General features: G+C 41.2%; 1 protein-coding gene across 1 annotated transcript in view; it reads right to left on the reverse strand.

The window, feature by feature from the left end:
- ATP6AP1 (ATPase H+ transporting accessory protein 1) overlaps window positions 1-26,705 on the reverse strand; it is an 89,520-nt gene that overhangs the window by 31,335 nt on the left and 31,480 nt on the right. The window contains exons 5-7 of the mRNA XM_077807837.1: window positions 22,668-22,861; window positions 20,307-20,344; window positions 14,220-14,305 (exon numbers count right to left, since the gene is read on the reverse strand). Coding sequence (XP_077663963.1) covers window positions 14,220-14,305; window positions 20,307-20,344; window positions 22,668-22,861 — 318 coding nt within the window. The remainder of the gene's footprint in view (window positions 1-14,219; window positions 14,306-20,306; window positions 20,345-22,667; window positions 22,862-26,705) is intronic.

Consider the following 26,705-nt stretch of genomic DNA (forward strand, 5'->3'; position numbering starts at 1 on the left):
TGGATCTAGACTGTTCTCAGTGGTAGCAGATGACAGAACAAGGAGTAATGGTCTTAAGTGGGGGAGATTTAGGTTGGATATTAGGAAAAACTTTTTCAGTAGGAGGGTGGTGAAACACTGGAATGCGTTACCTAGGGAGGTGGTGGAATCTCCTTCCCTAGAAGTTTTTAAGGTCAGGCTTGACAAAGCCCTGGCTGGGATGATTTAGTTGGGGATCGATCCTGCTTTGAGCAGGGGATTGGACTAGATGACCTCCTGAGGTCCCTTCCAACCCTGATATTCTATGATTCTATGACTCTGAAGAATCCATAAGTTTGCTACTGGAATTATCTCACTCTGTGGGGAGAAGGGAAAACCCCTTCCCAAATGCAACAATGTGGGCAGAATTCTATGAACTTTCCTTTGTGGAGTGTTCTGCCTTTGGCCCTTTGTGAATACTGTTACACATTACCCATTCAAGTTCTTGGCTCAGAGAGATATTCTATAAATATGCCAATGTCCTGGGCCTAAGATACTGAAGATGTAAATAATTAAAGGTAAGTGACTGTCCTCACCAGATAAGAGGAGGTTCATTTCTGCATTTCCTACTGAAATCAATAGGAATACAATTATTAAACAAAAGATGAACTTCAGAGAGGGTAGAAAACACATGAACTGATAAAGCACTACATACGTTAATGTCTTTGCTGAGAAAAGCAGCACTACAGCATCTAGGGTTAAAGGTTAAAATATTGACTTGCAGTTATCTACGTGGATAGCATAACAGAACATCAAACAAATCATGGGATATTGCTAAGAAATATTTTTTTCTCCCTCTTCCATTCCGATTCCAAAATAACCAGGTGATTTTTTTCCCTGCAGTAACATTCAGCTAGCTTCAGCCAGCTTGAAGCAGTTCTTTGGTAATTATTTTAAACAACACTTTGAATAGAATGTGGAAAAATCTGGCTGAGTTAGCTGGGCAATAATTAAGTATACTTTCTACATCCACAAGTTAAAGTTTATTTTTTTAAATGTAAAGGAGTGCTCAAAGCTGGGGGGAAGGGATAGGAAAACCCAACTATTTCTTCCTTCTTGTAGCTAGCAGCAATAGGTCTCAATATGGCCTATATATCCTCCCCCCAGGTTTGAAGAGTAAATGAGTAAGTGAATCCCCTACAACACACACACACACGTACGTCTCAATCCAGGAAATGGCATTTGGGCCATTCTCCTGACACTTATTGTCCTTGGTCCCCGGCAAGACTCCCATTATTGTGATGTCAGAGATGATTAAGTTCGATAGCAGATACTATCACTTTAATCAGAGCGAGAAGAGGTGAGTGTGCCAACTGCAAGTGGAGGAGGCAGCAGCTGTAAAGCATGATCAATTAAAAAAACGTCACTGTACAAATGGAATTTTCCAACCCTGTCACTGGCCGCAGATGATACAACTATTCTATAGGCAAATAAGCAACTGTCACTGTGCTCAGTTGAGAGGCACATCCTCCACTTTTGGTATATTTTCATAGCCAAGAGTAACACATTTATGCGGAATGCCTCATATTCCACAAAGGTCAGTGAGGAATTGCATCTTGAACCTACAGTCCTTGCACATGTAACCCTTCTGCCCGTCAGAGTTGGCAGCAACAACGGCCGGGTTCAGTATCTAGGGTTTCCATTCCAATAACACAATGCAAAACCGGCTCAAGCCCGCACCCAGTGACCTGGGACAAATATATACCCCCCCCCCCCTGCTGGGCGCCTCCAAGAGGCAATACTTCCCCTCTCGCAAGCACAAAGTCTGAGTGTAGCAAAAAGCCTTTTAATAACAGAGAGAAACAATGTGGCATTATGTTGGGGAAACACCACCAACAGGATTCATAACACAACCCATGAACAAAAACCCACCCCAAGCAAATTGGGGTATGTCCTTTCCCTTTAGTTCTTGAGTCCAGCAACCCAAAATCACCCAAAGTCCCACAACCCAAAAGTCTCTGTCCCTGGTCAGGGCAGCCCCAGAGTTCAAAAGTTTATCTACAGAGTTTTACCTCCCAACCTGAGTGGAGATGGGGGGGAGTTAAGGGGTACCTTACGTGGTCCAAAGCTGATGGCCCCACCTCTCCATGGGGCTCCGCTCTGCCAGCCGCCCCATGGGCTGCTCTAGGCATCCAACAAACCGCTCTGCTCCACCAGCCACTCCGCTCTGCTCGCCGTCCCGCAAACTGCTCTGCTCCACCAGCCACTCCGCTCCACTCACCGTCCCACAAACTGCTCTGCTCCATCAGCTGCTCTGATCGCCATCCCACAAACTGCTCCGCAATATATCTTCAGGCTCCCCCACTACTTAACACAACACACAGTGATTTCAGCTCTTAGTCAGTTCAGCTCTTTTGTGATTTCAGCTTGTAGTAGGGTAGCCTCAGTGCCGGTGCACCATTAGCCCAAAGTGAATTCAGCTCAGCAGCCTGTAACTAGACTCCTAATGGAATCAAAACTAGCTCTGATATTCCACAGTGGAGAGAGGAGGAAGTGCAATTAGCATATCAGGCCCTCACCAGGGGGCCCATACCACTAAGTATTAATACCTGTTCCCAGCCTCTCTCAATTCACAGAGTTTTGGAACCCATGTCCCTTGCCTAGCGAGTGCTACTTAGTTGATGGCGAGTCCCTCCATTATAACAAAAGGCCAAGTACAGTTCCACTGTCTTTGATCCCCATAATCAGGGTAATAACAATTTATTCTTCCTGCCCCAATAACAGAGACACTGGGGATCCCACATCAGCCAAAGTGACCATTTGGGCAGCTATGGCCTCATTCTAGGCGGGGTGGGTGTGCCTATGCAAATGAGATCAGCCCCTAAAGTTCTTTTCCACAACTTGCCACACCTCACCACCAGATGTCAGGGTGGAGCTCATCCTGACTCTGCTTACACACATGCAAAATACCTATTGACACCAGCGGAAATTTTGTGTGCAAAACAACTACTAGGATCAGGGCAACATACAGAACCAGAAAATCTGAACAACAAGCTTCTTGAAATTGTGTGGCTCTGATTTTCATGTGGGACACAAAGGTGGGGAAGTGTAGCTCCATCAGAAAAAGTTCACCTGTTTTAATAGAAAACAATTGGTATAGCTCGGATTGAAACTCTCAAATTACTGCAAATACTAACTTTCTGTGAAGAAGCTGCTCCTCAACTCTACTTCAGGAAGCTCCAGCCTCTAGCTGTTGTTAGGCAATATGCATCTATTGCAGTTCCCTCTCTTTAGTCTCTAGTTACCTTGTGGCCTGCCAAGGAGTTCTTGAAGCAGACAACTGAAATGGCAACAGCAGTGCCTCCAAGAGATGAACTAGGTGCTGTAGCACCCATAGAGTGGGCTTGGTGCCAAGTGTGGCTACGCCTTTCTGACCCCCCCCCCAACTTCTTGGGACCTTCACCTGAGAGGATGGGGTGACTCCAAAAAGACACAGCTGCCCTCCCCCTATTAGGCACATACAGGCCTCGAATATGGGAGATATCAGGACCCAGGTAGAAACACTGAGAATTGCTCAGTCACACAGGAGAGACTGGGATTCCCTTTCCTGATGCAGAAATAAACCACTTTGTTTGCTGCTGAGGACTGACTCCCTTGTATATGCAGTGACTGAAGGATGACTCTGTGACACTGCACTCCATATTCATCACAGTTATATTATTATGATATGATTATGGCATAATTATGATGCATTTTGTATCTCATGTGAGGTATCATTAGAAAAGTAATGATTTGCTGAATATGATTATCCTGTTTGTATACATGTATCATTTTTGTATCTGAAGTTAGGAATATTGACTATGTATCTGTCTTTCAAATGTAGTTATACCTGGGCCACACACACTAGGCAAAATGCTTCCAGTCTAGATAGCCAGCTGTGAAGGGCCTATTCAAGATAATGGGCCATTAGAAAAAACAATAGGCCTTATGAGAAGCTTATCCCCCACCTGGTAAGCCTTCCCAAGAGTTCTCCAGACAGCCTATAAGTAATGGCTGCTATGACTCAGCAAGGTATACAAGGGCATGTGAGCAGGCCACATGACTCTGGACTCCATTTTGGGACGTCTGTATTTTTCCACAAATTGGTCTGGTAACCAAGTTTAAAACAAAGGGTTCCTGCCATATACTAAAGCTATATAAGGCAGGGAGTGACAAGAAGACTCCTGGAAACACCTGAAGAACAAAGACTGAACTGGGGGAAGTGCTGGACCCAAGCTAAAGCGATTTCTAGTCTGTGCATGAAAACCTGGGGATCCCAAGCTGCAAAGCAAGTGCAGCTTGTGCCTTGATAATCTATGAGCCTGCTTATATCATCAGTCAGGGTGAGAGATTGTTAATTCAAATCCTATCCTTCTAATAGTTTGTGGTTTTATTTACTAGGTAATCTGCTTTGATCTGTTTGCTATCACTTATAATACATTAAAATCTATCTTTTTGTAGTTAATAAACTTACTTCATGTTTTAATCTAAACCAGTAAGTTTAAACAAAACAAAAAACAAAACAATAAAACAAAGTTTTGTTTTTGTTTTGGAGTGAACTGCTTGGGAATCTTAGCTCAAGGGGCAGGGGCTGTTGCATTTCCTCTCTCCACGTTGAGGGGGAGGTGAACTGGATAATAAATTCATACAGGTCAGGGTTTTGACCAGGGCAGGATGGTACAGCTCTGGGGTTCTAGGCTGGGAAGCTGATGGTTATTTTGGTTGTAGCCTCTCTATTGTTGGTTCATGCAGTGGCTGGCCAGAGTCTGCATGCGACTGCAGCTGGGTGTGTTCCTAACTGTGTGAATGCTGGTGGAAGTGTAGGACCTGGAGCAGGCCTGCAGCTTGTCACAGCAGCACTGTGTGAGAGGGAGCACAGGCTAATGAGTCAGAGGGCTCCGTGGTACCCTGCTTCCAGGTGGCACCCTGGGGGGAAACCATCACAGACTCCCACAAGAAGAAAGAGACTTTCTATGAGGAGACTCTTCAAAATCCGTGTGGAATACGAAACAGATGGGGCTTCTGCCTAGATATGAAGAAATAGACAGGGAATCCAGAAACAATCTTACTGTCCAACCAGCTCCATCTAAGACAATAGTGTCCACTGGCTTCTCAAATGCACACCATGGTACTTGCAAGTTACTTTGTTGGTTGATAAAAGAAAAGGCGTACTTGTGGCACCTTAGAGACTAACCAATTTATTTGAGCATGAGCTTTCGTGAGCTACAGCTCACTTCATCGGATGCATACCGTGGAAACTGCAGCAGACTTTATATACACACAGAGAATATGAAACAATACCTCCTCCCACCCCACTCTCCTGCTGGTAATAGCTTATCTAAAGTGATCATCAAGTTGGGCCATTTCCAGCACAAATCCAGGTTTTCTCACCCTCCACCTCCCCACACACAAATTCACTCTCCTGCTGGTAATAGCCCATCCAAAGTGACAACTCTCTACACAATATGCATGATAATCAAGTTGGGCCATTTCCTGCACAAATCCAGGTTCTCTCACCCCCTCACCCCACTCCAAAAAACACACATACAAACTCACTCTCCTGCTGGTAATAGCTCATCCAAAGTGACCACTCTCCCTACAATATGCATGGTAATCAAGGTGGGCCATGTCCAGCACAAATCCAGGCTTTCTCACCCCCCCCCTTTTTTTTTTCCAGGGACACACACACACACACACACAAACTCACTCTCCTGCTGGCAATAGCTCATCCAAACTGACCACTCTCCAAGTTTAAATCCAAGTTAAACCAGAACGTCTGGGGGGGGGGGGGGGTAGGAAAAAACAAGGGGAAATAGGCTACCTTGCATAATGACTTAGCCACTCCCAGTCTCTATTTAAGCCTAAATTAATAGTATCCAATTTGCAAATGAATTCCAATTCAGCAGTTTCTCGCTGGAGTCTGGATTTGAAGTTTTTTTGTTTTAAGATAGCGACCTTCATGTCTGTGATTGCGTGACCAGAGAGATTGAAGTGTTCTCCGACTGGTTTATGAATGTTATAATTCTTGACATCTGATTTGTGTCCATTTATTCTTTTACGTAGAGACTGTCCAGTTTGACCAATGTAAATGGCAGAGGGGCATTGCTGGCACATGATGGCATATATCACATTGGTGGATGTGCAGGTGAACGAGTTCTGATAGTGTGGCTGTTGTTATTAGGCCCTGTGAAGGTGTCCCCTGAATAGATATGTGGCCACAGTTGGCAACGGGCTTTGTTGCAAGGATAAGTTCCTGGGTTAGTGGTTCTGTTGTGTGGTATGTGGTTGTTGGTGAGTATTTGCTTCAGGTTGCGGGGCTGTCTGTAGGCAAGGACTGGCCTGTCTCCCAAGATTTGTGAGAGTGTTGGGTCATCCTTTAGGATAGGTTGTAGATCCTTAATAATGCGTTGGAGGGGTTTTAGTTGGGGGCTGAAGGTGACGGCTAGTGGCGTTCTGTTATTTTCTTTGTTAGGCCTGTCCTGTAGTAGGTAACTTCTGGGAACTCTTCTGGCTCTATCAATCTGTTTCTTTACTTCCGCAGGTGGGTATTGTAGTTATAAGAAAGCTTGACAGAGATCTTGTAGGTGTTTGTCTCTGTCTGAGGGGTTGGAGCAAATGCGGTTGTATCGCAGAGCTTGGCTGTAGACGATGGATCGTGTGGTGTGGTCAGGGTGAAAGCTGGAGGCATGTAGGTAGGAATAGCGGTCAGTAGGTTTCCGGTATAGGGTGGTGTTTATGTGACCATTGTTTATTAGCACTGTAGTGTCCAGGAAGTGGATCTCTTGTGTGGACTGGACCAGGCTGAGGTTGATGGTGGGATGGAAGTTGTTGAAATCATGGTGGAATTCCTCAAGGGTTTCTTTTCCATGGGTCAAGATGATGAAGATGTCATCAATATAGCGCAAGTAGAGTAGGGGCTTTAGGGGACGAGAGCTGAGGAAGCGTTGATCCACTACATGCCTCAGGAGGTCATCTAGTCCAACCCCCTGCTCAAAGCAGGACCAATCCCCAACTAAATCATCCCAGCCAGGGTTTTGTCAAGCCAGGCCCTGAAAACCTCTAAGGCTGGAGATTCCACCACCTCCCTAGGTAACCCATTCCAGTTCTTCACCACCCTCCTTGTGAAATAATGTTTCCTAATAGCCAAACTACACCTCCCTCACTGCAACTTAAGACCATTGCTCCTTGTTCTGTCATCTGCAACCACTGAGAACAGCCTAGCTCCATCCTCTTTGGAACCCCCTTCAGGTAGTTATCTATCAAATCCCTGCTCAGTCTTCTCTTCTGCAGATTAAATAAGCCCAGTTACCTCAGCCTCTCCTCGTAAATCATGTGCCCCAGTGCCCTAATCATTTTCATTTACCTCTGCTGGACTCTCTCCAATTTGTCCACATCCTTTCTGTATTGTGGGGCCCAAAACTGGACGCAATACTCCAGATGTGGCTGCACCAGTGCCGAATAGAGGGGAATAATCACTTCCCTCAATCTGCTCCTACTAATGCAGCCCAATATGCTGTTAGCCTTCTTGGCAACAAGGGCACACTATTGACTCATATTCAGCTTCTCATTCACTGTAATACCCAGGTCCTTTTCTGCAGAATTGCCACTTAGCCAGTCGGTCCCCAGCCTGTAGCAGTGCATGGGATTCTTCCGTCCTAAGTGCAGGACTCTGCACTTGTCCTTGTTGAACCTCATCAGATTTCTTTTGGCCCAATCCTCCAATTTGTCTAGGTCACTCTGGACCCTATCCCTACCCTCGAGGTTATCTACCTCCCCACCCCCAGCTTAGTATCATCCACGAACTTGCTGAGGGTGCAATCCATCCCATCGTCCAGATCATTAATGAAGATGTTGAACAAAATAGGCCCCAGAACCAACCCTTGGGGCACTCTGCTTGATACTGGCTGCCAACTAGACATCGAGCTGTTGATCACTACCTGTTGAGTCCAGTGATCTAGCCAGCTTTCTATCCACCTTATAGTCCATTAATCCAATCCATACTTCTTTAACTTGCTGGCAAGAATACTGTGGGAGACAATATCAAAAGCTTTGCTAAGTCAAGGTATATCACATTCACTGCCTTCCCCATGTCCACCGAGCCAGTTATCTCTTCATAGAAGGCAATGAGGTAGGTCAGGCATAACATGCCCTTGGTGAATCCATGTTGACTGTTCCTGATCACCTTCCTCTCCAAGTGCTTCAAAATGGATTCCTTGAGGACCCTGCTCCATGATTTTCCAGGGACTGAGGTGAGGCTGACCTATCTGTAGTTCCCCAGATTCTCCTTCTTCCCTTTTTTAAAGATAGGCACTATATTTGCCTTTTTCCAATCATCTGGGACCTCCCCCAATCGCCAGAAGTTTTCAAAGATAATGGCCAATGGCTCTGCAATCACATCAGCCAACTCCCTCTGCACCCTTGGATGCCTTTCATCTGGCCCCATGAACTTGTGCATGGCCAGCTTTTCTAAATCATACTTAACCTGTTATTTCACCACTGTGGGCTGCTCACCTCCTCCCCATACTGTGCTGTCCAGTGCAGCAGTCTGGGAGCTGACCTTGTCTGTGAAGACCAAGGGGGGAAAAAGCATTGAGTACTTCAGCTTTTTCCACATCATCTGTCACTAGGTTGCCTCCCCCATTCAGTAAGGGTCCCACACTTTCCCTGGTCTTCTTGTTGTTGCTTACATACCTGTAGAAACCCTTCTTGTTACTCTTCATATCCCTTGCTATCTACAATTTCAATTTGCTTTGGCCTTCTTGATTACATCCCTGCATACTCAAGCAATATTTTTATACTCCTCCCTAGTCATCTGTCCAAGTTTCCACTTCTTCTAAGCTCCCTTTTCATGTTTAAGCTCATGAAAGATTTTTCTGTTAAGCCAAGCTGGTCATCTGCCAAATTTGCTATTCTTTGTGCACCTGGGGATGGTTTATTCCTGTGACCTCAAAAAGGCTTCTTTAAAATATAGCCAGCTCTCCTGGACTTCTTTCCCCCTCATATTAGCCTCCAAGGAGATCCTGCCCATTAGTTCCCTGAGTCATAGTGATATTATTATGATATGATTATGGCATAATTATGATGCATTTTGTACAAGATGTGTCATGTAAGGTGTCATTGGAAAAGTTATGATTTGATTAATATTATTATCTTATTTGCATGCATGTATCATTTTTGTATCTGAAGTTATGAATATTGACTATGGATCTGTATTTCAAATGTGATTACTCTGGAAAACACGCAGAGCTAGCCTTTCAGGTACCACAGTGATGAAGCTAGACAGTGCTAATGGTTCATCAACAAAGACAATGGGCTATGGAAAAGCTTAGGCTTCCTGTAAATGTTTCAGATGGCCTGTAAGTAATAGCTGCTATGACTCATCAAGGGCATGTGACCAGACCACATGATACTGAACTCCATTTTAAGTACCTGTATTTATCCACAAACTGGGCTGGGAACTGTTTTTGGAACAAAGGATTCCCGCCATAAGTTAAAGCTACATAAGGTGGGGTGTGACATCATCTAGGGGCCTCACTCACCACACAAGGACACTCCTGGAAACATCTGAGGCACAAAGACTGAACTGGGGGAAGTGTTGGTCCCAGACTAAAAGGATTTTTAGCCTGTGTATGGAAACCTGGTGGACTGCTTGTATCATGAGCCAGGGTGAGAAACTGCTAATTCATATCCAATCTTTCTAGTATTTTAGGTTTAGTTCCTGGACAGTATGGCGCTAATAAGCGATGGTCACATAAACACCACCCTATACCGAACACCTGTTGACCGCTATGCCTACCTACATGCTTCCAGCTTTCCTCCAGACCACACCACACTATCCATTGTCTACAGCCAGGCTCTACGATACAACAACATTTGCTCCAACCCCTCAGACAGAGACAAGCACCTACAAGATCTCTATCAAGCATTCTTACAACTACAATACCCACCTGCTGAAGTGAAGAAACAGATTAACAGAGCCAGAAGAGTACCCAGAAGTCACCTACTACAGGACATGCCCAACAAAGAAAATAACGGAACGCCACTAGCCATCACCTTCAGCCCCCAACTAAAACCTCTCCAACGCATCATCAAGGATCTACAATCTATCCTGAAGGACGACCCATCACTCTCACAGATCTTGGGAGACAGGCCAGTCCTTGCTTACAGACAGCCCCCCAACCTGAAGCAAATACTCACCAGCAACCACACACCACACAACAGAACCACTAACCCAGGAACCTATCCTTGCAACAAAGCCCATTGCCAACGGTGTCCACATATCTATTCAGGGGACACCATCATAGGGCCTAATCACATCAGCCACACTATCAATGTGATATATGCCATCATGTGCCAGCAATGCCCCTCTGCCATGTACATTGGTCAAACTGGACAGTCTCTACGTAAAAGAATTAATGAACACAAATCAAAAGTCAAGAATTATAACATTCAAAAACCAGTCGGAGAACACTTCAATCTCTTTGGTCACTTGATTACAGACCTAAAAGTGGCAATTCTTCAACAAAAAAACTTCAAAAACAGACTCCCAACGAGAGACTGCTGAATTGGAATTAATTTGCAAACTGGATACAATTAACTTAGGTTTGAATAAAGATTGGGAGTGGATGGGTCATTACACAAACTAAAACTATTTCCCCATGTTTATTTCCGCTGCCCCCCCCCCACCACCACTGTTCCTCAGACGTTCTTGTCAACTGCTGGAAATGGCCCACCTTGATTATCACTACAAAAGGTCCCCCCACACACACACACTCTCCTGTTGGTAATAGCTCACCTGACCTGATCACTCTCCTTACAGTGTGTGTGGTAACACCCATTGTTTCATGTTCTCTGTGTATATAAATCTGCCCACTGTATTTTCCACTGAATGCATCCGATGAAGTGAGCTGTAGCTCACGAAAGCTTATGCTCAAATAAATTTGTTAGTCTCTAAGGTGCCACAAGTGCTCCTTTTCTTTTTAGGTTTAGTTTGTGGTTTTGTTTATTTACTAGGTAATCTACTTTGATCTGTTTGCTATTACTTATAATCACTTAATCTGTTTTTTGTTTTATCTAAACCAGGGTGTCTTTGAGTGAAGTGCCTGGGGAAAAATCTCAGTTTGGTTAACACAGGCTTGTTGCATATCTTTCCCACATCGAGAGGAGAGTGAACTATTTATGAGCTTACATTGTACAGAGCTCTGTGCAGTGCCAGACCGTATAATTTTGGGTTCATCCTCCAGCGGCGGGAGGGTGGGTATGCCTGGGGAGTTGGGGAATTGGCTGGTGTCTGCTGTTTGCACTCAGGTGGCTCCATTTGGGTGAGTGGCACCATCTGCTGTTGTGTTGGGTGTTAACAGGTCCAGGTGAGGCTGGCTGTGTCTCCAACCAAGATATGTGAATATAGAGCCAACCCAGTTGTGTGTCTTAGAGGGGCACAGCGGTTCCCACAGCTCCCAGGCTGCACCCCAGCGATGACAACCTTTCACATTACCCATGTGACAGAATCTAATATCCAGAGGAATCTTGAACTGGTTACCAAAACTAGTTAAACTAGTTCAGCATAGACCTGCTGTTCTAAGGTATTAGCCATCTAGCTCCAGGCTCGTGACCCAGAAGCTATGGCAGAAACAAGCAGATAGAGAAAGCCTGGGTAAATCTCTACCTCCTGATGGATTTTCCATATGTTGCTTCCTCAGCTGTGGTCATCCTGGCCTCCTCTCACCTGCTCACCAACCTCCTCTCACCCGCAAGAGAGCTCTCTGGCTGCACTCACTAAACTGGTTTTCCCAATCAATAGAGAAAAAAGACTGTAATCATAGGAGGATTTTGACTTCTATCATGTTAATGCACTTTCTCGGAGAGAGACTCTAGTCTGGAATCCTGCCCATGTTTTATTGTTGATAAGCATTTCTCATAATTGTTTTAGTAGTGCTTGAGGCTATGGAAGCTTCCACTAGAGAGAAAGGGCTGCAGCAAGGAGGTATTACCACTGGTTCTGAATTGCTTAGCAACAGCTAGGAGGCAGAATTACCTGCAAGGGAGCCAAGAGGAACAACTGTTCAGCTCCGGAGTGGGGATCTCCTTTGCAGAAAGTGAATTTACATATACAATACCAATCTTTTTATAAGAAGAGTATCATGATTGAAGTCACTTTCCTTTATCAATGGAGAAGACCAACCTGGTGAAGGCAAATCTCTCATACCGAATAGTAATTAGGAATGGAAGCACTTCCCAATTCCTTTCCAACAAAATAATATCAAATGAGCAGATTAATGGATAAATGCTCCACATAACTAGAACATTCAAGGAAAAGTACCCTAAGACATTAGTTTATAAATAGGAGTGAATGCCAAAAACATTATGCTGGGTATAAAGAGTTTTATTTAAAGCTAGATGCTGGTGACATTCTTCAGAAGTAAAGAATAATGTAATATTCCTTTTCATATAACCAACACTTTGGTTGTCACTGGGGATTGAACCTGTAACCTCTATGTAGAGCATAAACCTCTACAGCATGAAGTGAAGGAATAAATTTGGCTTTGGCTGACAGTTAAATACATTCATATCTTCATTGGACCAAGCACAGACAGAGAAGCATAACACATATTGAGCACTGGGTTACACACAGAAGTATGGATAGATGACTCTCCAGTAGGTGCTTTACTGGCTGCCTACCACAGCCCTCTACGGCAGCTGATAAATCTTGAAAGTACTGCAGTAATTTAATATCACTTTTACTGTGCAAATAATTTGAAGTGTTTTTACATGGGCTTGAATTTAGAATGTAGAAGAGTTTAAGAGGGCTCAGTCTGTGGAATGTAGAAGAATTAAAAATGACTGCATTACTTTAATTATTGAATAAAGCTGCAGTTGGCTGAACTGAATCACTTTAAAAAGAAAAGGAGGACTTGTGGCACCTTAGAGACTAACAAATTTATTTGAGCATAAGCTTTCATCAGCTACAGCTAGCTCACGAAAGCTTATGCTCAAATAAATTTGTTAGTCTCTAAGGTGCCCCAAGTCCTCCTTTTCTTTTTGCGGATACAGACTAACATGGCTGCTACTCTGAAATGAATCACTTTAAAATCATTACAGATTTCAATATTACTTTCAACATTCCTCACATTCCTGTAACCAACCCCAATTTTTTTCTTTCGAAATCTACCAAATGCATACCTGCAATTTGCAAGTGACTGCTTCCTTCCATTTCATACAGGAAAGAACTGTGACAACTCATTGTAATTATTATTGTGGACCTTCTTTAAAATACAGAATTTACTACTTTTGAAAGAACCTGACTGAAAGCCCTGGAGACTGAAGTCCACTCTTTATCCACAGGACATGGACAGCAGAGACAACAGCAGTGCAAGTGTCTTCATATTGGTCCACCACTGTATCTGAATCTGGGACCCAAGAGCTGCAAGCCCAAGTCAGCTGACCTAGGACAGCCATGGGTTTTTATCGCTATGTAGATGTACCCTATAACACTGAGGTCCTTTTCAAAGTCCCTGCTTTTTAGGGTACAGTCCACATTCCTTTTAGTATGGCCTATGTTCTTTGTTCCTAGAATTCCTTGCATTTGGCTGTATTAAAATTTATGTTGTTTGTTTTCAACCAGCTTGCCAAGAGAAACAGGTCACACGGAGAAAAGTGACCTGTCCCCATCATTATTTACCTCACTACTAATCTGCGTGTCATCTGCAAATAGTCCAGTGTCTGTATCTATTTGATTACTACCTCAGACTACCATCAAAAAGCGCAGTCAGTTCTGGCTGAACCTCATCTATCTGGAACTAGATTTAGATCACCAACTCAGTTCTCTGGACAATTAACATCCATCAGCTAATTAACAACTTCTGGCTAATAATGACCTGATCTAGATTTGAACCCTCTAGAGATGAAAGACTTGATAATCCTGAGCCAATATGTTCTTCCTTAAGGTCCTTTTTATGCAAAAGACAAGAATTAAATGGAAAAAAATCTAAACATTATGCTTTTAAAAAATTACAAGTTATAAAGACCACTAAAAACATGGCAAATTCACAAGCCTATTAAAAATACAGGTCTGTAATTGAAAATCCAGGCAATCCTTTCTGTGCAAAGTCTTGTACAGGACTGACTGTTTACTTGTGTAATCCTGAAAGTCACGTACAACATTCATTAGCAAGTATTGTTATACTCCAAAAAATTGACAGCTCTAGACACGGAAGACTACTCACCCGTGAAGGTCTCACTGCAGTGTAAATTACTGAAAACTGAATTCCTTGTTCTTGCAGAATCATAGTCAGTCTTCCAATTATTTTGTCTGTAAATACACATTTGTATAGTTTACCAAACTCTAAGTTGAGAACTAAAAATCTATGATCATAATACAAGTAATAGCATAGATAGGTATTTAAACTTACTAGGATGATTATTATTTGAAATAATTTATATGACACCACAAGTTGTATGATAATTTACAATCACAGAAATGTAGGGTGAGTAGGGACCTCGAGAGGTCACCAAGTCCAGCCCCTTGTGCTGAGGCAAGACTAAGTAAACCTAGACCACCCCTGACAGCTGTTTGTTGAACCTGTTCTTTAAAACCTCCAGTGATGGGGATTCCACAACCTCCTTTGGAAGCCTATTCCAGAGCTTAATTATCCTTATAGGTAGCAAGTTTTTCCTAATGTCTAACCTAAATGTACCTTGCTGCAGATTAAGCCCATTACTTCTTGTCCTACCTTCAGTGGACATTGAGAACAATTGATCCCTGCACTCTTTATAACAGCCATTGACATATTTGAAGATTTTTTAGATCCCCACCCCGTCAGTCTTTCTGCTCAGTTCTAAAGATGCTCTGTTTTTTCAACCTTTCCTCGTAGGTCAGGTTTTCTAAAACTTTTACCATTTTTGTTTCTCTTCCTTGGATTCTCTCCAAATTGTCCACATCTTTCCTAAAGTGTGGTGCCCCGAATTGAACACTGTACTCCAGCTGAGGCTGGATTTACAAAAAGGGAGTAAGAGACATTCACTGCCCTAAGGAAGTTACAGTCCACATTAGACAAGACAACAATTCAGATAAAGAAGGGGTTCTGAAGTTGTGAAGAAAGTATAGTAGGAAGGATACCTGCGAGAGTGGGTTTTAGGAAAGTGACAGAAGAGAAGATCATCCAGCAAATGATAAAAGGATATCTATGACTGCTAGTTAAATTACCAGCTAATTAAAAATAAAGCTGAAGAATTAGTAAACTGTGTTTATAAGGGGAGAAATTATACCATGTACCCCAGAATGTTCAGAGCATATGATTATTGGAAACTTACCACCAAACAAAGCTCAAAGGGTTAGTGTACCTAAGATATGTGCACAATATGTACTATACTGAGAGTAATAATTCTACTTGACATTGTGAATTTTGGGTCTGACCTTACTAACTCTGAAGTCAATGGAAACTTTGCTATTGACTTCAATAGGAGCAGAAACAGATAATTCATTAGCCCTGCTGTTAACATTTCTGAGAAAAATAAGGTAAGTTGTCATGAAGATGGTGGCATAACTATATGGTGTTGGTCCTGCTTTGCGCAGGGGATTGGACTAGATGACCTCCTGCGGTCTCTTCCAACCCTAATATTCTATGATTCTATGACTATACATGGAGGAATCATTACAAAGTACCAGGCTTTCCAAACTCAGTGTCTTGCCATAGTTTTGCAGAAGTTTTCAGTAAGGGAGTCCAAAGAATTTCCTTATGGAACATTAATCATTCATAAAATCATATATAATTATGACAATTTACAGCTTATCTCAAGTTTGCCAACTGCAACTGAAAACACTAGGAAAAAACTACATAAGATAAAGAACACACGTGGTGAATGTCAAGAAACGTTAGCTTTTTCAGTGTGATTGATGGAGAAGTCAGTCAGTGGGCTAATATTTCCTGTCTCGGTACCGTTACTGCTTCTTGTCTACTAAGCAAACCTGTCCGATGAATGGATATTTCACAACCCAGCCAAAACAGGCTTCTTATACAGATTCTAAGTGGACAAGCTACAGTAACTGAGTTTAATTTTCATTTATCAGTATCTGCTCTCATTTCATTACCCTTTTAACCTCTCCTATTTAGTGAAATTGTGCTCTCACGCTTAGGCAGCTTTGGTGAAAATTTACATAACTATTTTTCAGCAGGATTTTGCCAAGTTTGCACAGTTAAGACAATAACAATTTCACTCAAGAGAGGCAGTTATCTAAAGGTGTTTTTTTTAAATGATAAACAAAATTTATCTCCTATAAAAAATCCCGCACATAGACTTTCCCCAGCAACACAAATGACATTTACATTTTATATCTTTGATCTAGGAGCTCTGAGAAATTACATCCTGCAGATTTATGTACACTAGGCACAGGCAACAGTGTCACTTTAAAAAACCCAACAGCTTGAGTCGCTGTTTGCCGCAGGTATAATATAATATAAAATGTGTTTGTGTCTCATTTAAGATAACCAAAGAACTTCTGTGGTAATAATACATTATTTAGCATTTCACTGAAAAAAGGAGACAAGCGTAGCTATAGCTACCAAGAATATCAATGACTTTTTGCTTTCAGGAAGGTCTAGAAGCAATCTATTTATTCAGAGGAGTTGTCATGGGAATACCCTCAGGACAGTATGTTTGATAAAGACTACAATTCACCTGTTACCAAAAAATACCAAAACCCCATGACACACACACTATCCATTTATTTGAAAGTATCTTTAAGAATGTTTCTTAGATTATAAACGCTTCAAGGCAAGTAGTGTGTAGCTCTGTGTTTATACAGCACCCAGCACAATACAACCCCTATTTACTATTTATGAAATTAAAATAATAATGTTTAAAAGTTAAAACACAAAAAAGCCAGTAGGAGTACAACTAGAATCCTGCAGCCATATATTTAGTACCTAACTTTTATATATTTGTTATCTAAATTAAGAACCTCCACCAAAACTGATAACAGAAAATAATTCCTCTATTCCCTTCTGGAAGGTCCAGAACCTGCAGTCTCTACTGAAGCTCCCATTAATTTCAGTGAGCACTTGATTTAAATAAGAACTGCAGGATGAGCACCAGGACTATCGTATGTTACTTCCTAATCAATCTTGATGTCCTCACTGGACTTTTACACCATGGGCGTGGGGAGGAAGGAAGAGAAGAACTGAGGGAGAGGAAAGGGAATGGAAGGAGAGAAATCAAAAGAAAGAGAAGGGGCAGCAAAAATATAGCAAGAGAGGAGAATAGGAAAGCGAAGGAAGGAGAAAGAGAAATAATGGAGAAAAGTAATGGGTAAGAAATAGGGGTTAGGAGGAACAGACTGAGAAGAAGGGAAGGAGGAATAAATGAGGAAGCAATTAAGGGCCTTATCCCAGATCATTAAAGTCAATGGGAGTTTTGCCATTGACTGCAATGGGTGAAGGAACAGGCACTTAATGGAGAAGAATCTAGCAGACAGCTGGTATAGAGGAAAGGGTCTACTGAGAAGGGAAGGATCTTAGCAAAAGGGAAAATAGAGAAAATCCTAAGTGAATGTCATATACTCTGCCTCAGACAAGAGGGAAACGGAAAATACTGAAAGGAAACAGAAGGAGCAAGACAAAGGTAAAAATCACGAAGAGGTTTGAAGAGGTGAAAGAATAATGGCCTAAGAGAGAAAAAAATGATCTTTAAAAAATGAGAGACGTAGCCCAAGGTAATCTTTTCACAATTATTACATACACACACACAAAATGAAATCTTAACCAAAACCATAAGTCTGGATACATGGAATTTTACGGAAGTTTGGAATCTGAACCCTAATCTAAATTTCCCAGCTGGTCTCATTTCTATAACATGCTGACCACCACCTACATCATCTTATCACTTCAAGTCAGACTTTGGGGTGTTTGAAATCCAGATCTGACTTCTAGCTTATCTTAAACAAAACATGATCTCTCTAGTAAATAAAACTGCACAAGAGTCTTCTGGAGTTTTGTTGTGTCATATTTTAAAACTATGTGCAGTGGGGAGGAAACAGGGGCATGCTGGGGGGGGGGGGTGGGGAAACTGGGGCACGCCCCACCCCCCAACCAGTGGAGGCACAGAACTCCTCCAGAGCCAGGACGGTAAGAGCAAGCTCCTCTGGCACCAGGCCAGGGTGGGAGACGACAGATGGGGGAGATCCAGCTTCTCCAGCTGCTGGGAGGAGGGGACAAGAGCCATCTCCACTGGTCCTGGGGCCACGGCGGGGAAAACCAGCTCCTCTGGCTGCTCAGAGAGAGAGAGCTCCTCCAGCCATGGGGTGCACAGAAAGTGCCCCTCAAAAACAGGAACATTTTTATTCCTGTGCGTGCCTCTGGGAAGAAAGTAAAGAATTCACTGTGACATGCATACAAGTATTTTTGAGTTGCTATTCACTGTTACAGGAGTGCAGTGTTTCTCTTGATTTTACTGTTGGCATTGTCAGAAACAATACACAATATTTATTGGTTTACGGCATTCTTGTCATGTTACAGGGATGTGACAAATGGCATTTGTTGTTACTGGTCCAAACACCAATAGTAGCTATCAGTCATCAGTAAATAATAAATACAAATAATGAATGACCTTGCAAGGAATTGTGACCTCAAGAGGTCTCCTGATAGCAGTAACATTTGGCAAATGGATTGCGTTGTGTGGCCAATAATAAACAGATTTGCTGGAACATGGAATGCATGATTCGGAAAGCTGTAATGCGAACCTTTTATATAATGCAGTTTTTGGAACAGAACAGTGAGATTCCTATACGATTTTGTCCCATCAATTCCATAGACCATTGACCTAAATCAGCAGTTCAGTAACTTTTCATTTTTTAAGTTTAAATTCACTGTCACTGATATTTTCAGGAGTTATTGGGTAGTGCTTTGGTATCACCATGGTTGGCAAAAGAACCAAAAGGACTGAACATGAATTGTGGAGCCAGCACACATTTCTACTTTTATATAGCTGATGACACAATTGAAATGCAGGCCAGGGCCTAGCTTTTGCTGCTCAGGTGTGCAAAGGAAGCAGAAACAGGCCATTTCTTTGCTGGAGCAGTGAGTCCCCCATACACAGAGTGGGTATAGCCAATTCCTACATTATCCCACCACCTCTGCAGTTCCAGAATAGGAGAGATCTCAGGGGTGTGGCCAGAAAATGCTACACTCTGGCAGTCCCCATCTGTCGGAATGTCCCTTGGGGACTGCTATCAGCTGGTGGAGTTTAGGGCAGTTCTCAGCCTCTAGTTCTCCAGGGGTTTGTGCTTTTTTTGGCTAGTGATGCTACCATAGTGCCTCAGTGATTCAGAGACAGAGACCAGCTAATACTTTCTACTTAAAAATCAAATTCACTTTGTCCTACTCAAAAATAAAGCACCATTAACTTCAGAACTAAGAAGTTCTTCCTGATTTCCAACAGCTGCCTCTGATTTTAGATCTGCAGTTTTGGGGACACACATAATTATAGGCACATTGTATAGCCACTTAGCCACCTACAGTAATAAATTGATTGTGTGTGCAATCATTGGTACCCCTGAGAATTGCCCCTACAGTTATTTGCAAGCCTCATAATAGGAGTTCTAATTTGGAGCCCAAGTTAAAGCCCTGTGAAAACTAGGGCTGTCTATTTGCATATAGTAATTGTTTTACAGCTAGCTTACATACCCTAGGGGGGAAAAAGGTTTTTAATACAGAAATGTGTGCACTGATGCCCCCTTAAAAAGCATTGTGTGGTACCTACAAAACCAACAACAAATTAAACTTAAAATCAAGCACTCTTTGAAGGGCCCCATTATCATTTTACAGAGGCAGGAGAAGCATTTCCCAATCTTTTCAATCATGTGTACCATTTTACTAGACTAAGACCTCAATCTTGCCCTCTTGAGCTGACACCTCCTATTTAGTTGTGTGCACTATAATGTACAAACATATGGGTGGGTGGGCTAAAATTTACAGAAGTAAATAGGAGACACAGTGAGCAGAGGCTTAACACTGAAGCAAGGATGGAATTCATAGTATCAATCACAAAAAGACCAGTCATATTTAGGGCCTGATCCAGTAAAGTCAACTGGGAGACTTCCATTGATTCCGGTGGACTTTGGATCAGGCTGTCAGTACCTAAATGCTATGGTGATTGGCTATAGACAAGTAATATAGGTGCAGATAGATTAAAAGAATCCTAAAGAATTAATAATAGTATCATACCAATTGTTGGGAATCACTAGAAGGTATAACATGCAGCCTCAGGAAAATAGGACCAAATCATGAAACACTGGATACAGCAGCCACATTGCTTACCATTTGCAGCGAAAGCCTTTGTAGAAATATCATTTAATCTATACAAAAAAAAGAAAGATAATTAAAATATTGTATAGACCAGAATAATATTCTCAAGAAATGTCTGGCGTTAAAGGCCACTTTTGGCATGCCCTTCCTATGCTGATCTGCAAAGTCACTACTCCCTTCTTATTCAATCCTTAAAGTCCATTTCTTTCTTCTGCAAAGCCCACAAGAAACTAGTCAACTGAGAAGTATTTATTTTATTCCTGAAAAACTCAAACTTCTTTGCTCCATCAAGCTGTTGAATTCCCCAGAACAAGAACCCACGTTATTGGTATTAACCTGGTCCTTCCCTCCCCAGACTCCCTCTCATTAAGTTCTGTCCCCTCTCATTATGTCATGTTGTCTGATATTAGCTTGTAAACCCCTTAGGACAGAGCTCTTGCCTGTATCTGTACTGTGACATGCTATATAACATGATGCTATCTTGGGGTTCAGTTATGTCTTTGATAGAGTTAGAGTTATACTAGAGCGAGGGAGGAGCTCCACCGTTCAAGCAACGGTGCATGTATGGAGGTATCAGGGGAATGAACTGAGCAGAGGGACTTGCGACACCATTGCAAACTGTGTAGCCAGCCCTTCTCTCCCCAACACTCTTACGTTGATGCTTGGTGGGGTTAGTGTTGCAAGCAGGACAGGTCCCACATTCACTGTGCCCATACATGCTTCTTCTAGGGTTCCTAATGCTGCTGGCAGTGCTCCTCAGCACAGCAAACCAAATTATAGCTGCCTCCTGTGCAGGTCCACTAGGGCAAGAAGGGACTGCCCAGTATCTGCCTCCCCCTTTGGCATGGGGCAGGCATAAGTTGGCCTTCAGGGCACAGCAATAAGCAAAACTCAACATTGTAAATAGGAAGCTAATATTTTAAAAGTTGCTTTATGTTGCTCTCAACATCTTGCAGTGTGGTCTGCAAATTTTTAGCATCAACTTCAAAGTAAACTAGTTGCTTGATTGTACTGAATTGTACTGAGAGCTACAAATGTAAAAGCTAGCATTCAAAGACTTGAGGGTGTTACAGGGTAAATTCCAATGAGCACAGAGGCAAAATAAATTTCAATGTAACTTTAGATTTTTCACATGTACAATTTACTTTTATGTTTAAAAGCATCTCCATGTGCTCTTTCCTCTCATGACATCAGTGACAGAAATGTTTACAGTAATTTATCACTGCTGTCACTTGGAAGAGAATAGAAAGGCTGGCTAGAAATATGCCAAGCAATGGTGAAATTGACAACAGAACAAGTTATTATCAGATTAAATAAAATAATCAAAGTCCTGTCAAACTCAATAATTTGTATGACTATATTGAGATAAAGTACCTAACAGGAATGCTGACAGCGCCTGATAGGACTGCCTATAAACTTCGTAGCTTTTTGTTGAAACACAGAAATCTCCAGGTCAGGAGAATGGTCCCTATAGTTCAGTATCCTATCTCCAACCGTGCTCCATACCAGACACTCCAGAAAGAGGTGTAAAAGCCCCATAATTAACAATCATGCAATAACATGCCTATGAAGGAACTTTCTCCCTAACCCCGTCAGAGAGAAGATGGCTTAGTCCCAGAAACATGAAGGATTTTATAATTTCCTTTAAAATTTTACCATTTATAATTTAATATTTATAATTTCATCCTGTCTAATGTGGCTAAGACTGATCTCAATATTGATATAAACATCCAATCCTTTTTATAATCCTGCTAGGTTCTTAAACTCTGGAATACCTTATGGCAGTGAATTCCACAGGTTCATTATGTGTTGCATAAAATAATTCCCTTTATCAGTTATAAATGTGTTGCCATTTAATTCCATTCGGTGCTCAATGTTTCTAGGATAATGACAGAGGTAAAATATGATTGACCTTCTCTACATCATTCAAATATTGCCCTTGGTAAACTTAACAGACAATGTGAAATAATACAGAGTGTGTATTTAGAGCAAAATATTTGATAACTTTCTTAATCCTGTAACACTATTGTTTTAGGCACAGATTTTTAAAGGTTTTTAAGTGTTGCTGTGCTCAGCATTACAACGCCTAACTAATTTAGGATCCTAAATCCAATTTTCAAAAGGGATTTAGGCCCTCAGCCACTTCACTGTCAATGTGATTCAGGCTCCTAAGTGCCTAAATTCCTTTTGAAAATAAGATCCCAAATCAGTTAGGTGTTGCAACACTGAGCATAGCAATGCCTCAATAACTTTTACAAATCTGGGCTTTAGTGGCTTATATAGATGGTTAATACACATGGCATGTTCAAGAAGGCTTGAAAATCCTGAAAACAGAAATGTCCATTCCAATCTTTATTGCAACAAGCTCCATACCTGCTGACTGGCTGTAGCTTTACCACAAATATGTTGGGCTTGGATGTGTCTACTTCCAGCTTAGATACCTCAAACTCGTCTATGTCTGTTAGCTTCCAATCCATTGATTCTTGAAGATAATCCAAAAGGTAACTGGTAGCCTGACAGTCAACAGCCGATAAAACTAAAGAGGATGATGAAGACTCAAGGAGTTCCTGTAATAAGTATGTGGAGAATTTAGTCATCTGCTTCATAGTTAAGACACAGGCAGATTGCTTTTTTATATTCTTGATTATGATATTCAAATCTGCGCACAAATCCAACATGACAATTTAAAAAAATGGCAAGTAATGAGCACTGGTAGAGATGGTTGAAATTTTTTCAAAATTATTAAAACTTTGCAAAGCTTAATTTTTTTTCTATTTTTTCACCATTTATAGGTTTTGAAATGTCTGAAAATTCAAAATGTTGATGAATTTTTTTTGTAAAATTTGTTTGAATATTTTCACAAAGATAATCCTGTATTTTTCAACCAGTAATGTATTAACATTTTTGCCAACAGGTTTTATATCTCTTTAAATTGATAGCACATTTTATTTAGCACATACTCCACATGAAGCCTTGTAAGCATGATACTGAAAGGGGCTAGATTGACAGCTCCTGGCCTGCATGCCCCAGAACACATACAGTGCTAGTTCCCTCACACTTCTACACCAGTGTGTCTCAGTGTGACACAGTAATTCCATCTCCATGGCTACTACACCACGAGGAAGTGTATTTATACTATCAGTCTAATACATAGAGGATATCAAACAGCTGTCAAACAGGAAATTAATGCCGTTGGAACTGAAACTAATCAATATAGATAAGCACAAGTTAGAACAGTACAATTCAGTACCAGACAGCCACACTACCATGTCTACACACTTTGCATCTTAAATACCCATTCTTGATAAGTGCTATGAGTGACTAATTTGTAACAAATAATTTGATAAATTTTGCCTATTTTGGGGTCACAGAATCTCATGCTAAAAGAAAAGAAGTACTTGTGGCACCTTATAGACTAACCAATTTATTTGAGCATGAGCTTTCGTGAGCTACATCTATGAAATCTCATGCTATTGCTATTTAATTTTTTATTAGTATTTTCATAAATTTCAATTACTTCCTGGCTTGCTACTCAAAACCTGAATCACAAAACTCGGACTGAGCTGATTCAGTTGGGATTAATCAAACGGTATATCTGTTATTTGATCAGGTGAGCATGACTCCTTTATTCAGGCTTCTGAGCCAAACTCTCATGGAAATTGAATTAAAAAACAAAACAAAAAAACCTCTTTCTGCAAGAATGAATAAATAACGCTAATGTTCTGAAGATGCTGTTTCTGTGTCACTGCAAACCTACACTATCACAGGCTCCCGAATTGAGACGCTGACAGGTGCTAAGGCCAGTTAGGCCTGTTGCCTTAACATGGTTGGGAACCGGGGGCGGCTGCTATGCAGAAATCCAGATCCAGAATGGCTGAACCACGTGGTTCTTTCTAGAGAAGTGTGATAGTAGCAAGGCTGATCCACAAATGTGCACTTGAGAAAGACTAATAGAGTCTAAAACAGGCTGCCCGGTGACTATGACACCTAGTTCACAGTATCTTCTCTTTTGCATTTCTAAACTTAGGGATAATTGCTACTATATCTAGTGTTCTGATATTAAACTTGTTACAGACTCTCTCTTAACTAGTGCTAGTGTTATGCTGTTGCTAAAGCTTTTCTCCTCCAACTCATTCTTTCTGTTCCCTAACACATTCATGACCCTTTTCTGTTTTTCTGATTGCTCAGATGTTTTGCTGTTGCTTATGTTTCCTGATAGTATTGATTTTAAAGGAGAGAACTCCAGGCTAAGGTTAGACATTTTCACAGTTTGTCTAGCTGCAAATCAAAGATACCTCGGTTGTATTGTCCAATTAGCCAGGATGGTAGAAAAATAACTACAGGAATGAAAACAGGGCCAGCCTGCCTTGGTTCACAGGCCTCTGAGAAGGCTTCTCAGCTCCTTTTACAGGAAAATGATGTCATATCCTGTATTGCTTGTTTTGGTTAATGAACCTGAAGATAGTTGACATATTGCATGAGAAAATCCTGATGCTATATTTAATGCCAATAGTTTTGCTACTTTAATTCAGGGAAGTCTATGGCCTGTATTATGTAGAGAGCCAAACTAGATGATCACAGTGATCCCTTCCAGCCTCATAATCTCTGAACCCGTTGCTTCCAGCAGCAGGAATTGTTCCAACAAGAATATTAAGCATTTTTTAAACTTTTTTGTTAAAGAAACATTTTTAGTGATCAGTGTCTTGATTTATAAAAATTATGAAGAGGGATATTGAAAAACCTATATGAGTATTGCATACCTGTCATTAAGGAACCCACATGACGCTTTAGCTGTCTAGAATATATTCAGACTAGCATATATCTTCAGCTCATCAGAATCCTGCACCCTTTAAATGAGATTGAGAATGCATAGAGCTACCCAGATGAGCCTGATTTTGCATTCCAATGAAGGATCAGGCACTAAGGGGCAAATCCAGTTCTGAGTAATCAAGCTGGATATTGGGAAGATCTGCAGGGGAAAGGGAGAGAAGTGTTCTCCCTAAGCACACAGAGTGACAGTGGAACCCCTGCATAGAAAGAAGCTGGAGTGTAAAATATTTGTAAAAGGAAATTCTGCTGGCTATGTCGAATCATCATCGGAATGAATTTTGTCTTTTTACAAGTCACCTACTCCTCTTTTAGATCAAACATTACAGGAACATTTTTAATTGATTTCATTTGTTTCCAGAAAGATTGTTAATTGTTCTCATTTGCTCTTAGATACAGATTGTGTTTAGATACTTTTCTGTCAATTTTGTAACAAAACATATTTTGGGGAGAAGATTCTTATGTTCCCAGACTTTTCCAGGGCAAAAATAAGCCAGAAGTAGGCATGTTTCTTCATATAAATGAGAGATCCTTGAAGTCTTTAATCTGCAAAAATGCCATTTAAAATATCAAAGTTGTGGGTTTATTTTCTACCACACTGATCAATTAGTGTCACATATGCAAAGCAAAGAGAGTTGGAAGAACCATCTGTTTCTACTCAGGTAACAGTCTTTTGAAAATCAATGACAATCACATGGAAAATTAGTGTTGTCACTGCTTTTGAAGTTTTCATCTTACATAATGTATTTTATATTTTTAGATTAATAAAATATACTTTACCACAAGTTTCAGGACGCATACATGAAATTATGCATTATAGTTCTAGGGAAAATTGATGCAATATACTTTAGCAGATAATAGTTATTTCAGCTACTGAAAGTATTTGTGAATAAGAAGCTTTTCATTCCATTGCATTTCCTAATGTTGTGACTGTTGTTATTGCATATCTCATTTATTAAATTTGTTCCTGCCCTTCCATTACAGGTTAATTCCAAATTGTTCTTTTAAAAATGGGTGCATTGCTTGTTCTTTATTTATGTCCTTATTTTGCTTCTTTGTGTTGTATAAAGAGGGCCTGATTTTATTCATTTGTTTTTATTTTCTACCTTTTTGAAAAAACCTTGTAACTATCAGGAATGCCAAGTCAGGTCATCCCTACTTGTGCTTGAAAACCTCTTAATAGTAGGAAGTAGTGTCTTAGAGCATGTTTACCGTGTGTCCTCACACCACAGCTGAAGGGGAAGGTTTGAATCTTTAACAAAGACAACCTTTATCTAAAAGGTTAGGTAGTCACTGAAGTTAAATAAGTGTAAACAAAAACAAAGTTTTAAAGATTCTAAGGCCTTCTCTATCCTAGGCAATTGTACCAATTTAATTAAATTGGGTTAGAAACTGAATTTGGTTAAATTGGTGTAATCCTCTTGTGTGGAGACTCTTAAATTGGTTTAAGACTATCTTGTATCAATTTAGTTGAAGTCAGTACAAGGGTAAATAGCAATAGGTTTCCTGGTAGGGTAGGGAATAATATTTCAGCCTCTTTAAACAGAAAGGAGGGGACATGGGTGACTGAGGACTGGTCTACAC

The sequence above is a fragment of the Eretmochelys imbricata genome, chromosome 1 (assembly GCF_965152235.1).
Source record: "Eretmochelys imbricata isolate rEreImb1 chromosome 1, rEreImb1.hap1, whole genome shotgun sequence".
NCBI classification, from domain to species: Eukaryota; Metazoa; Chordata; order Testudines; family Cheloniidae; genus Eretmochelys; species Eretmochelys imbricata.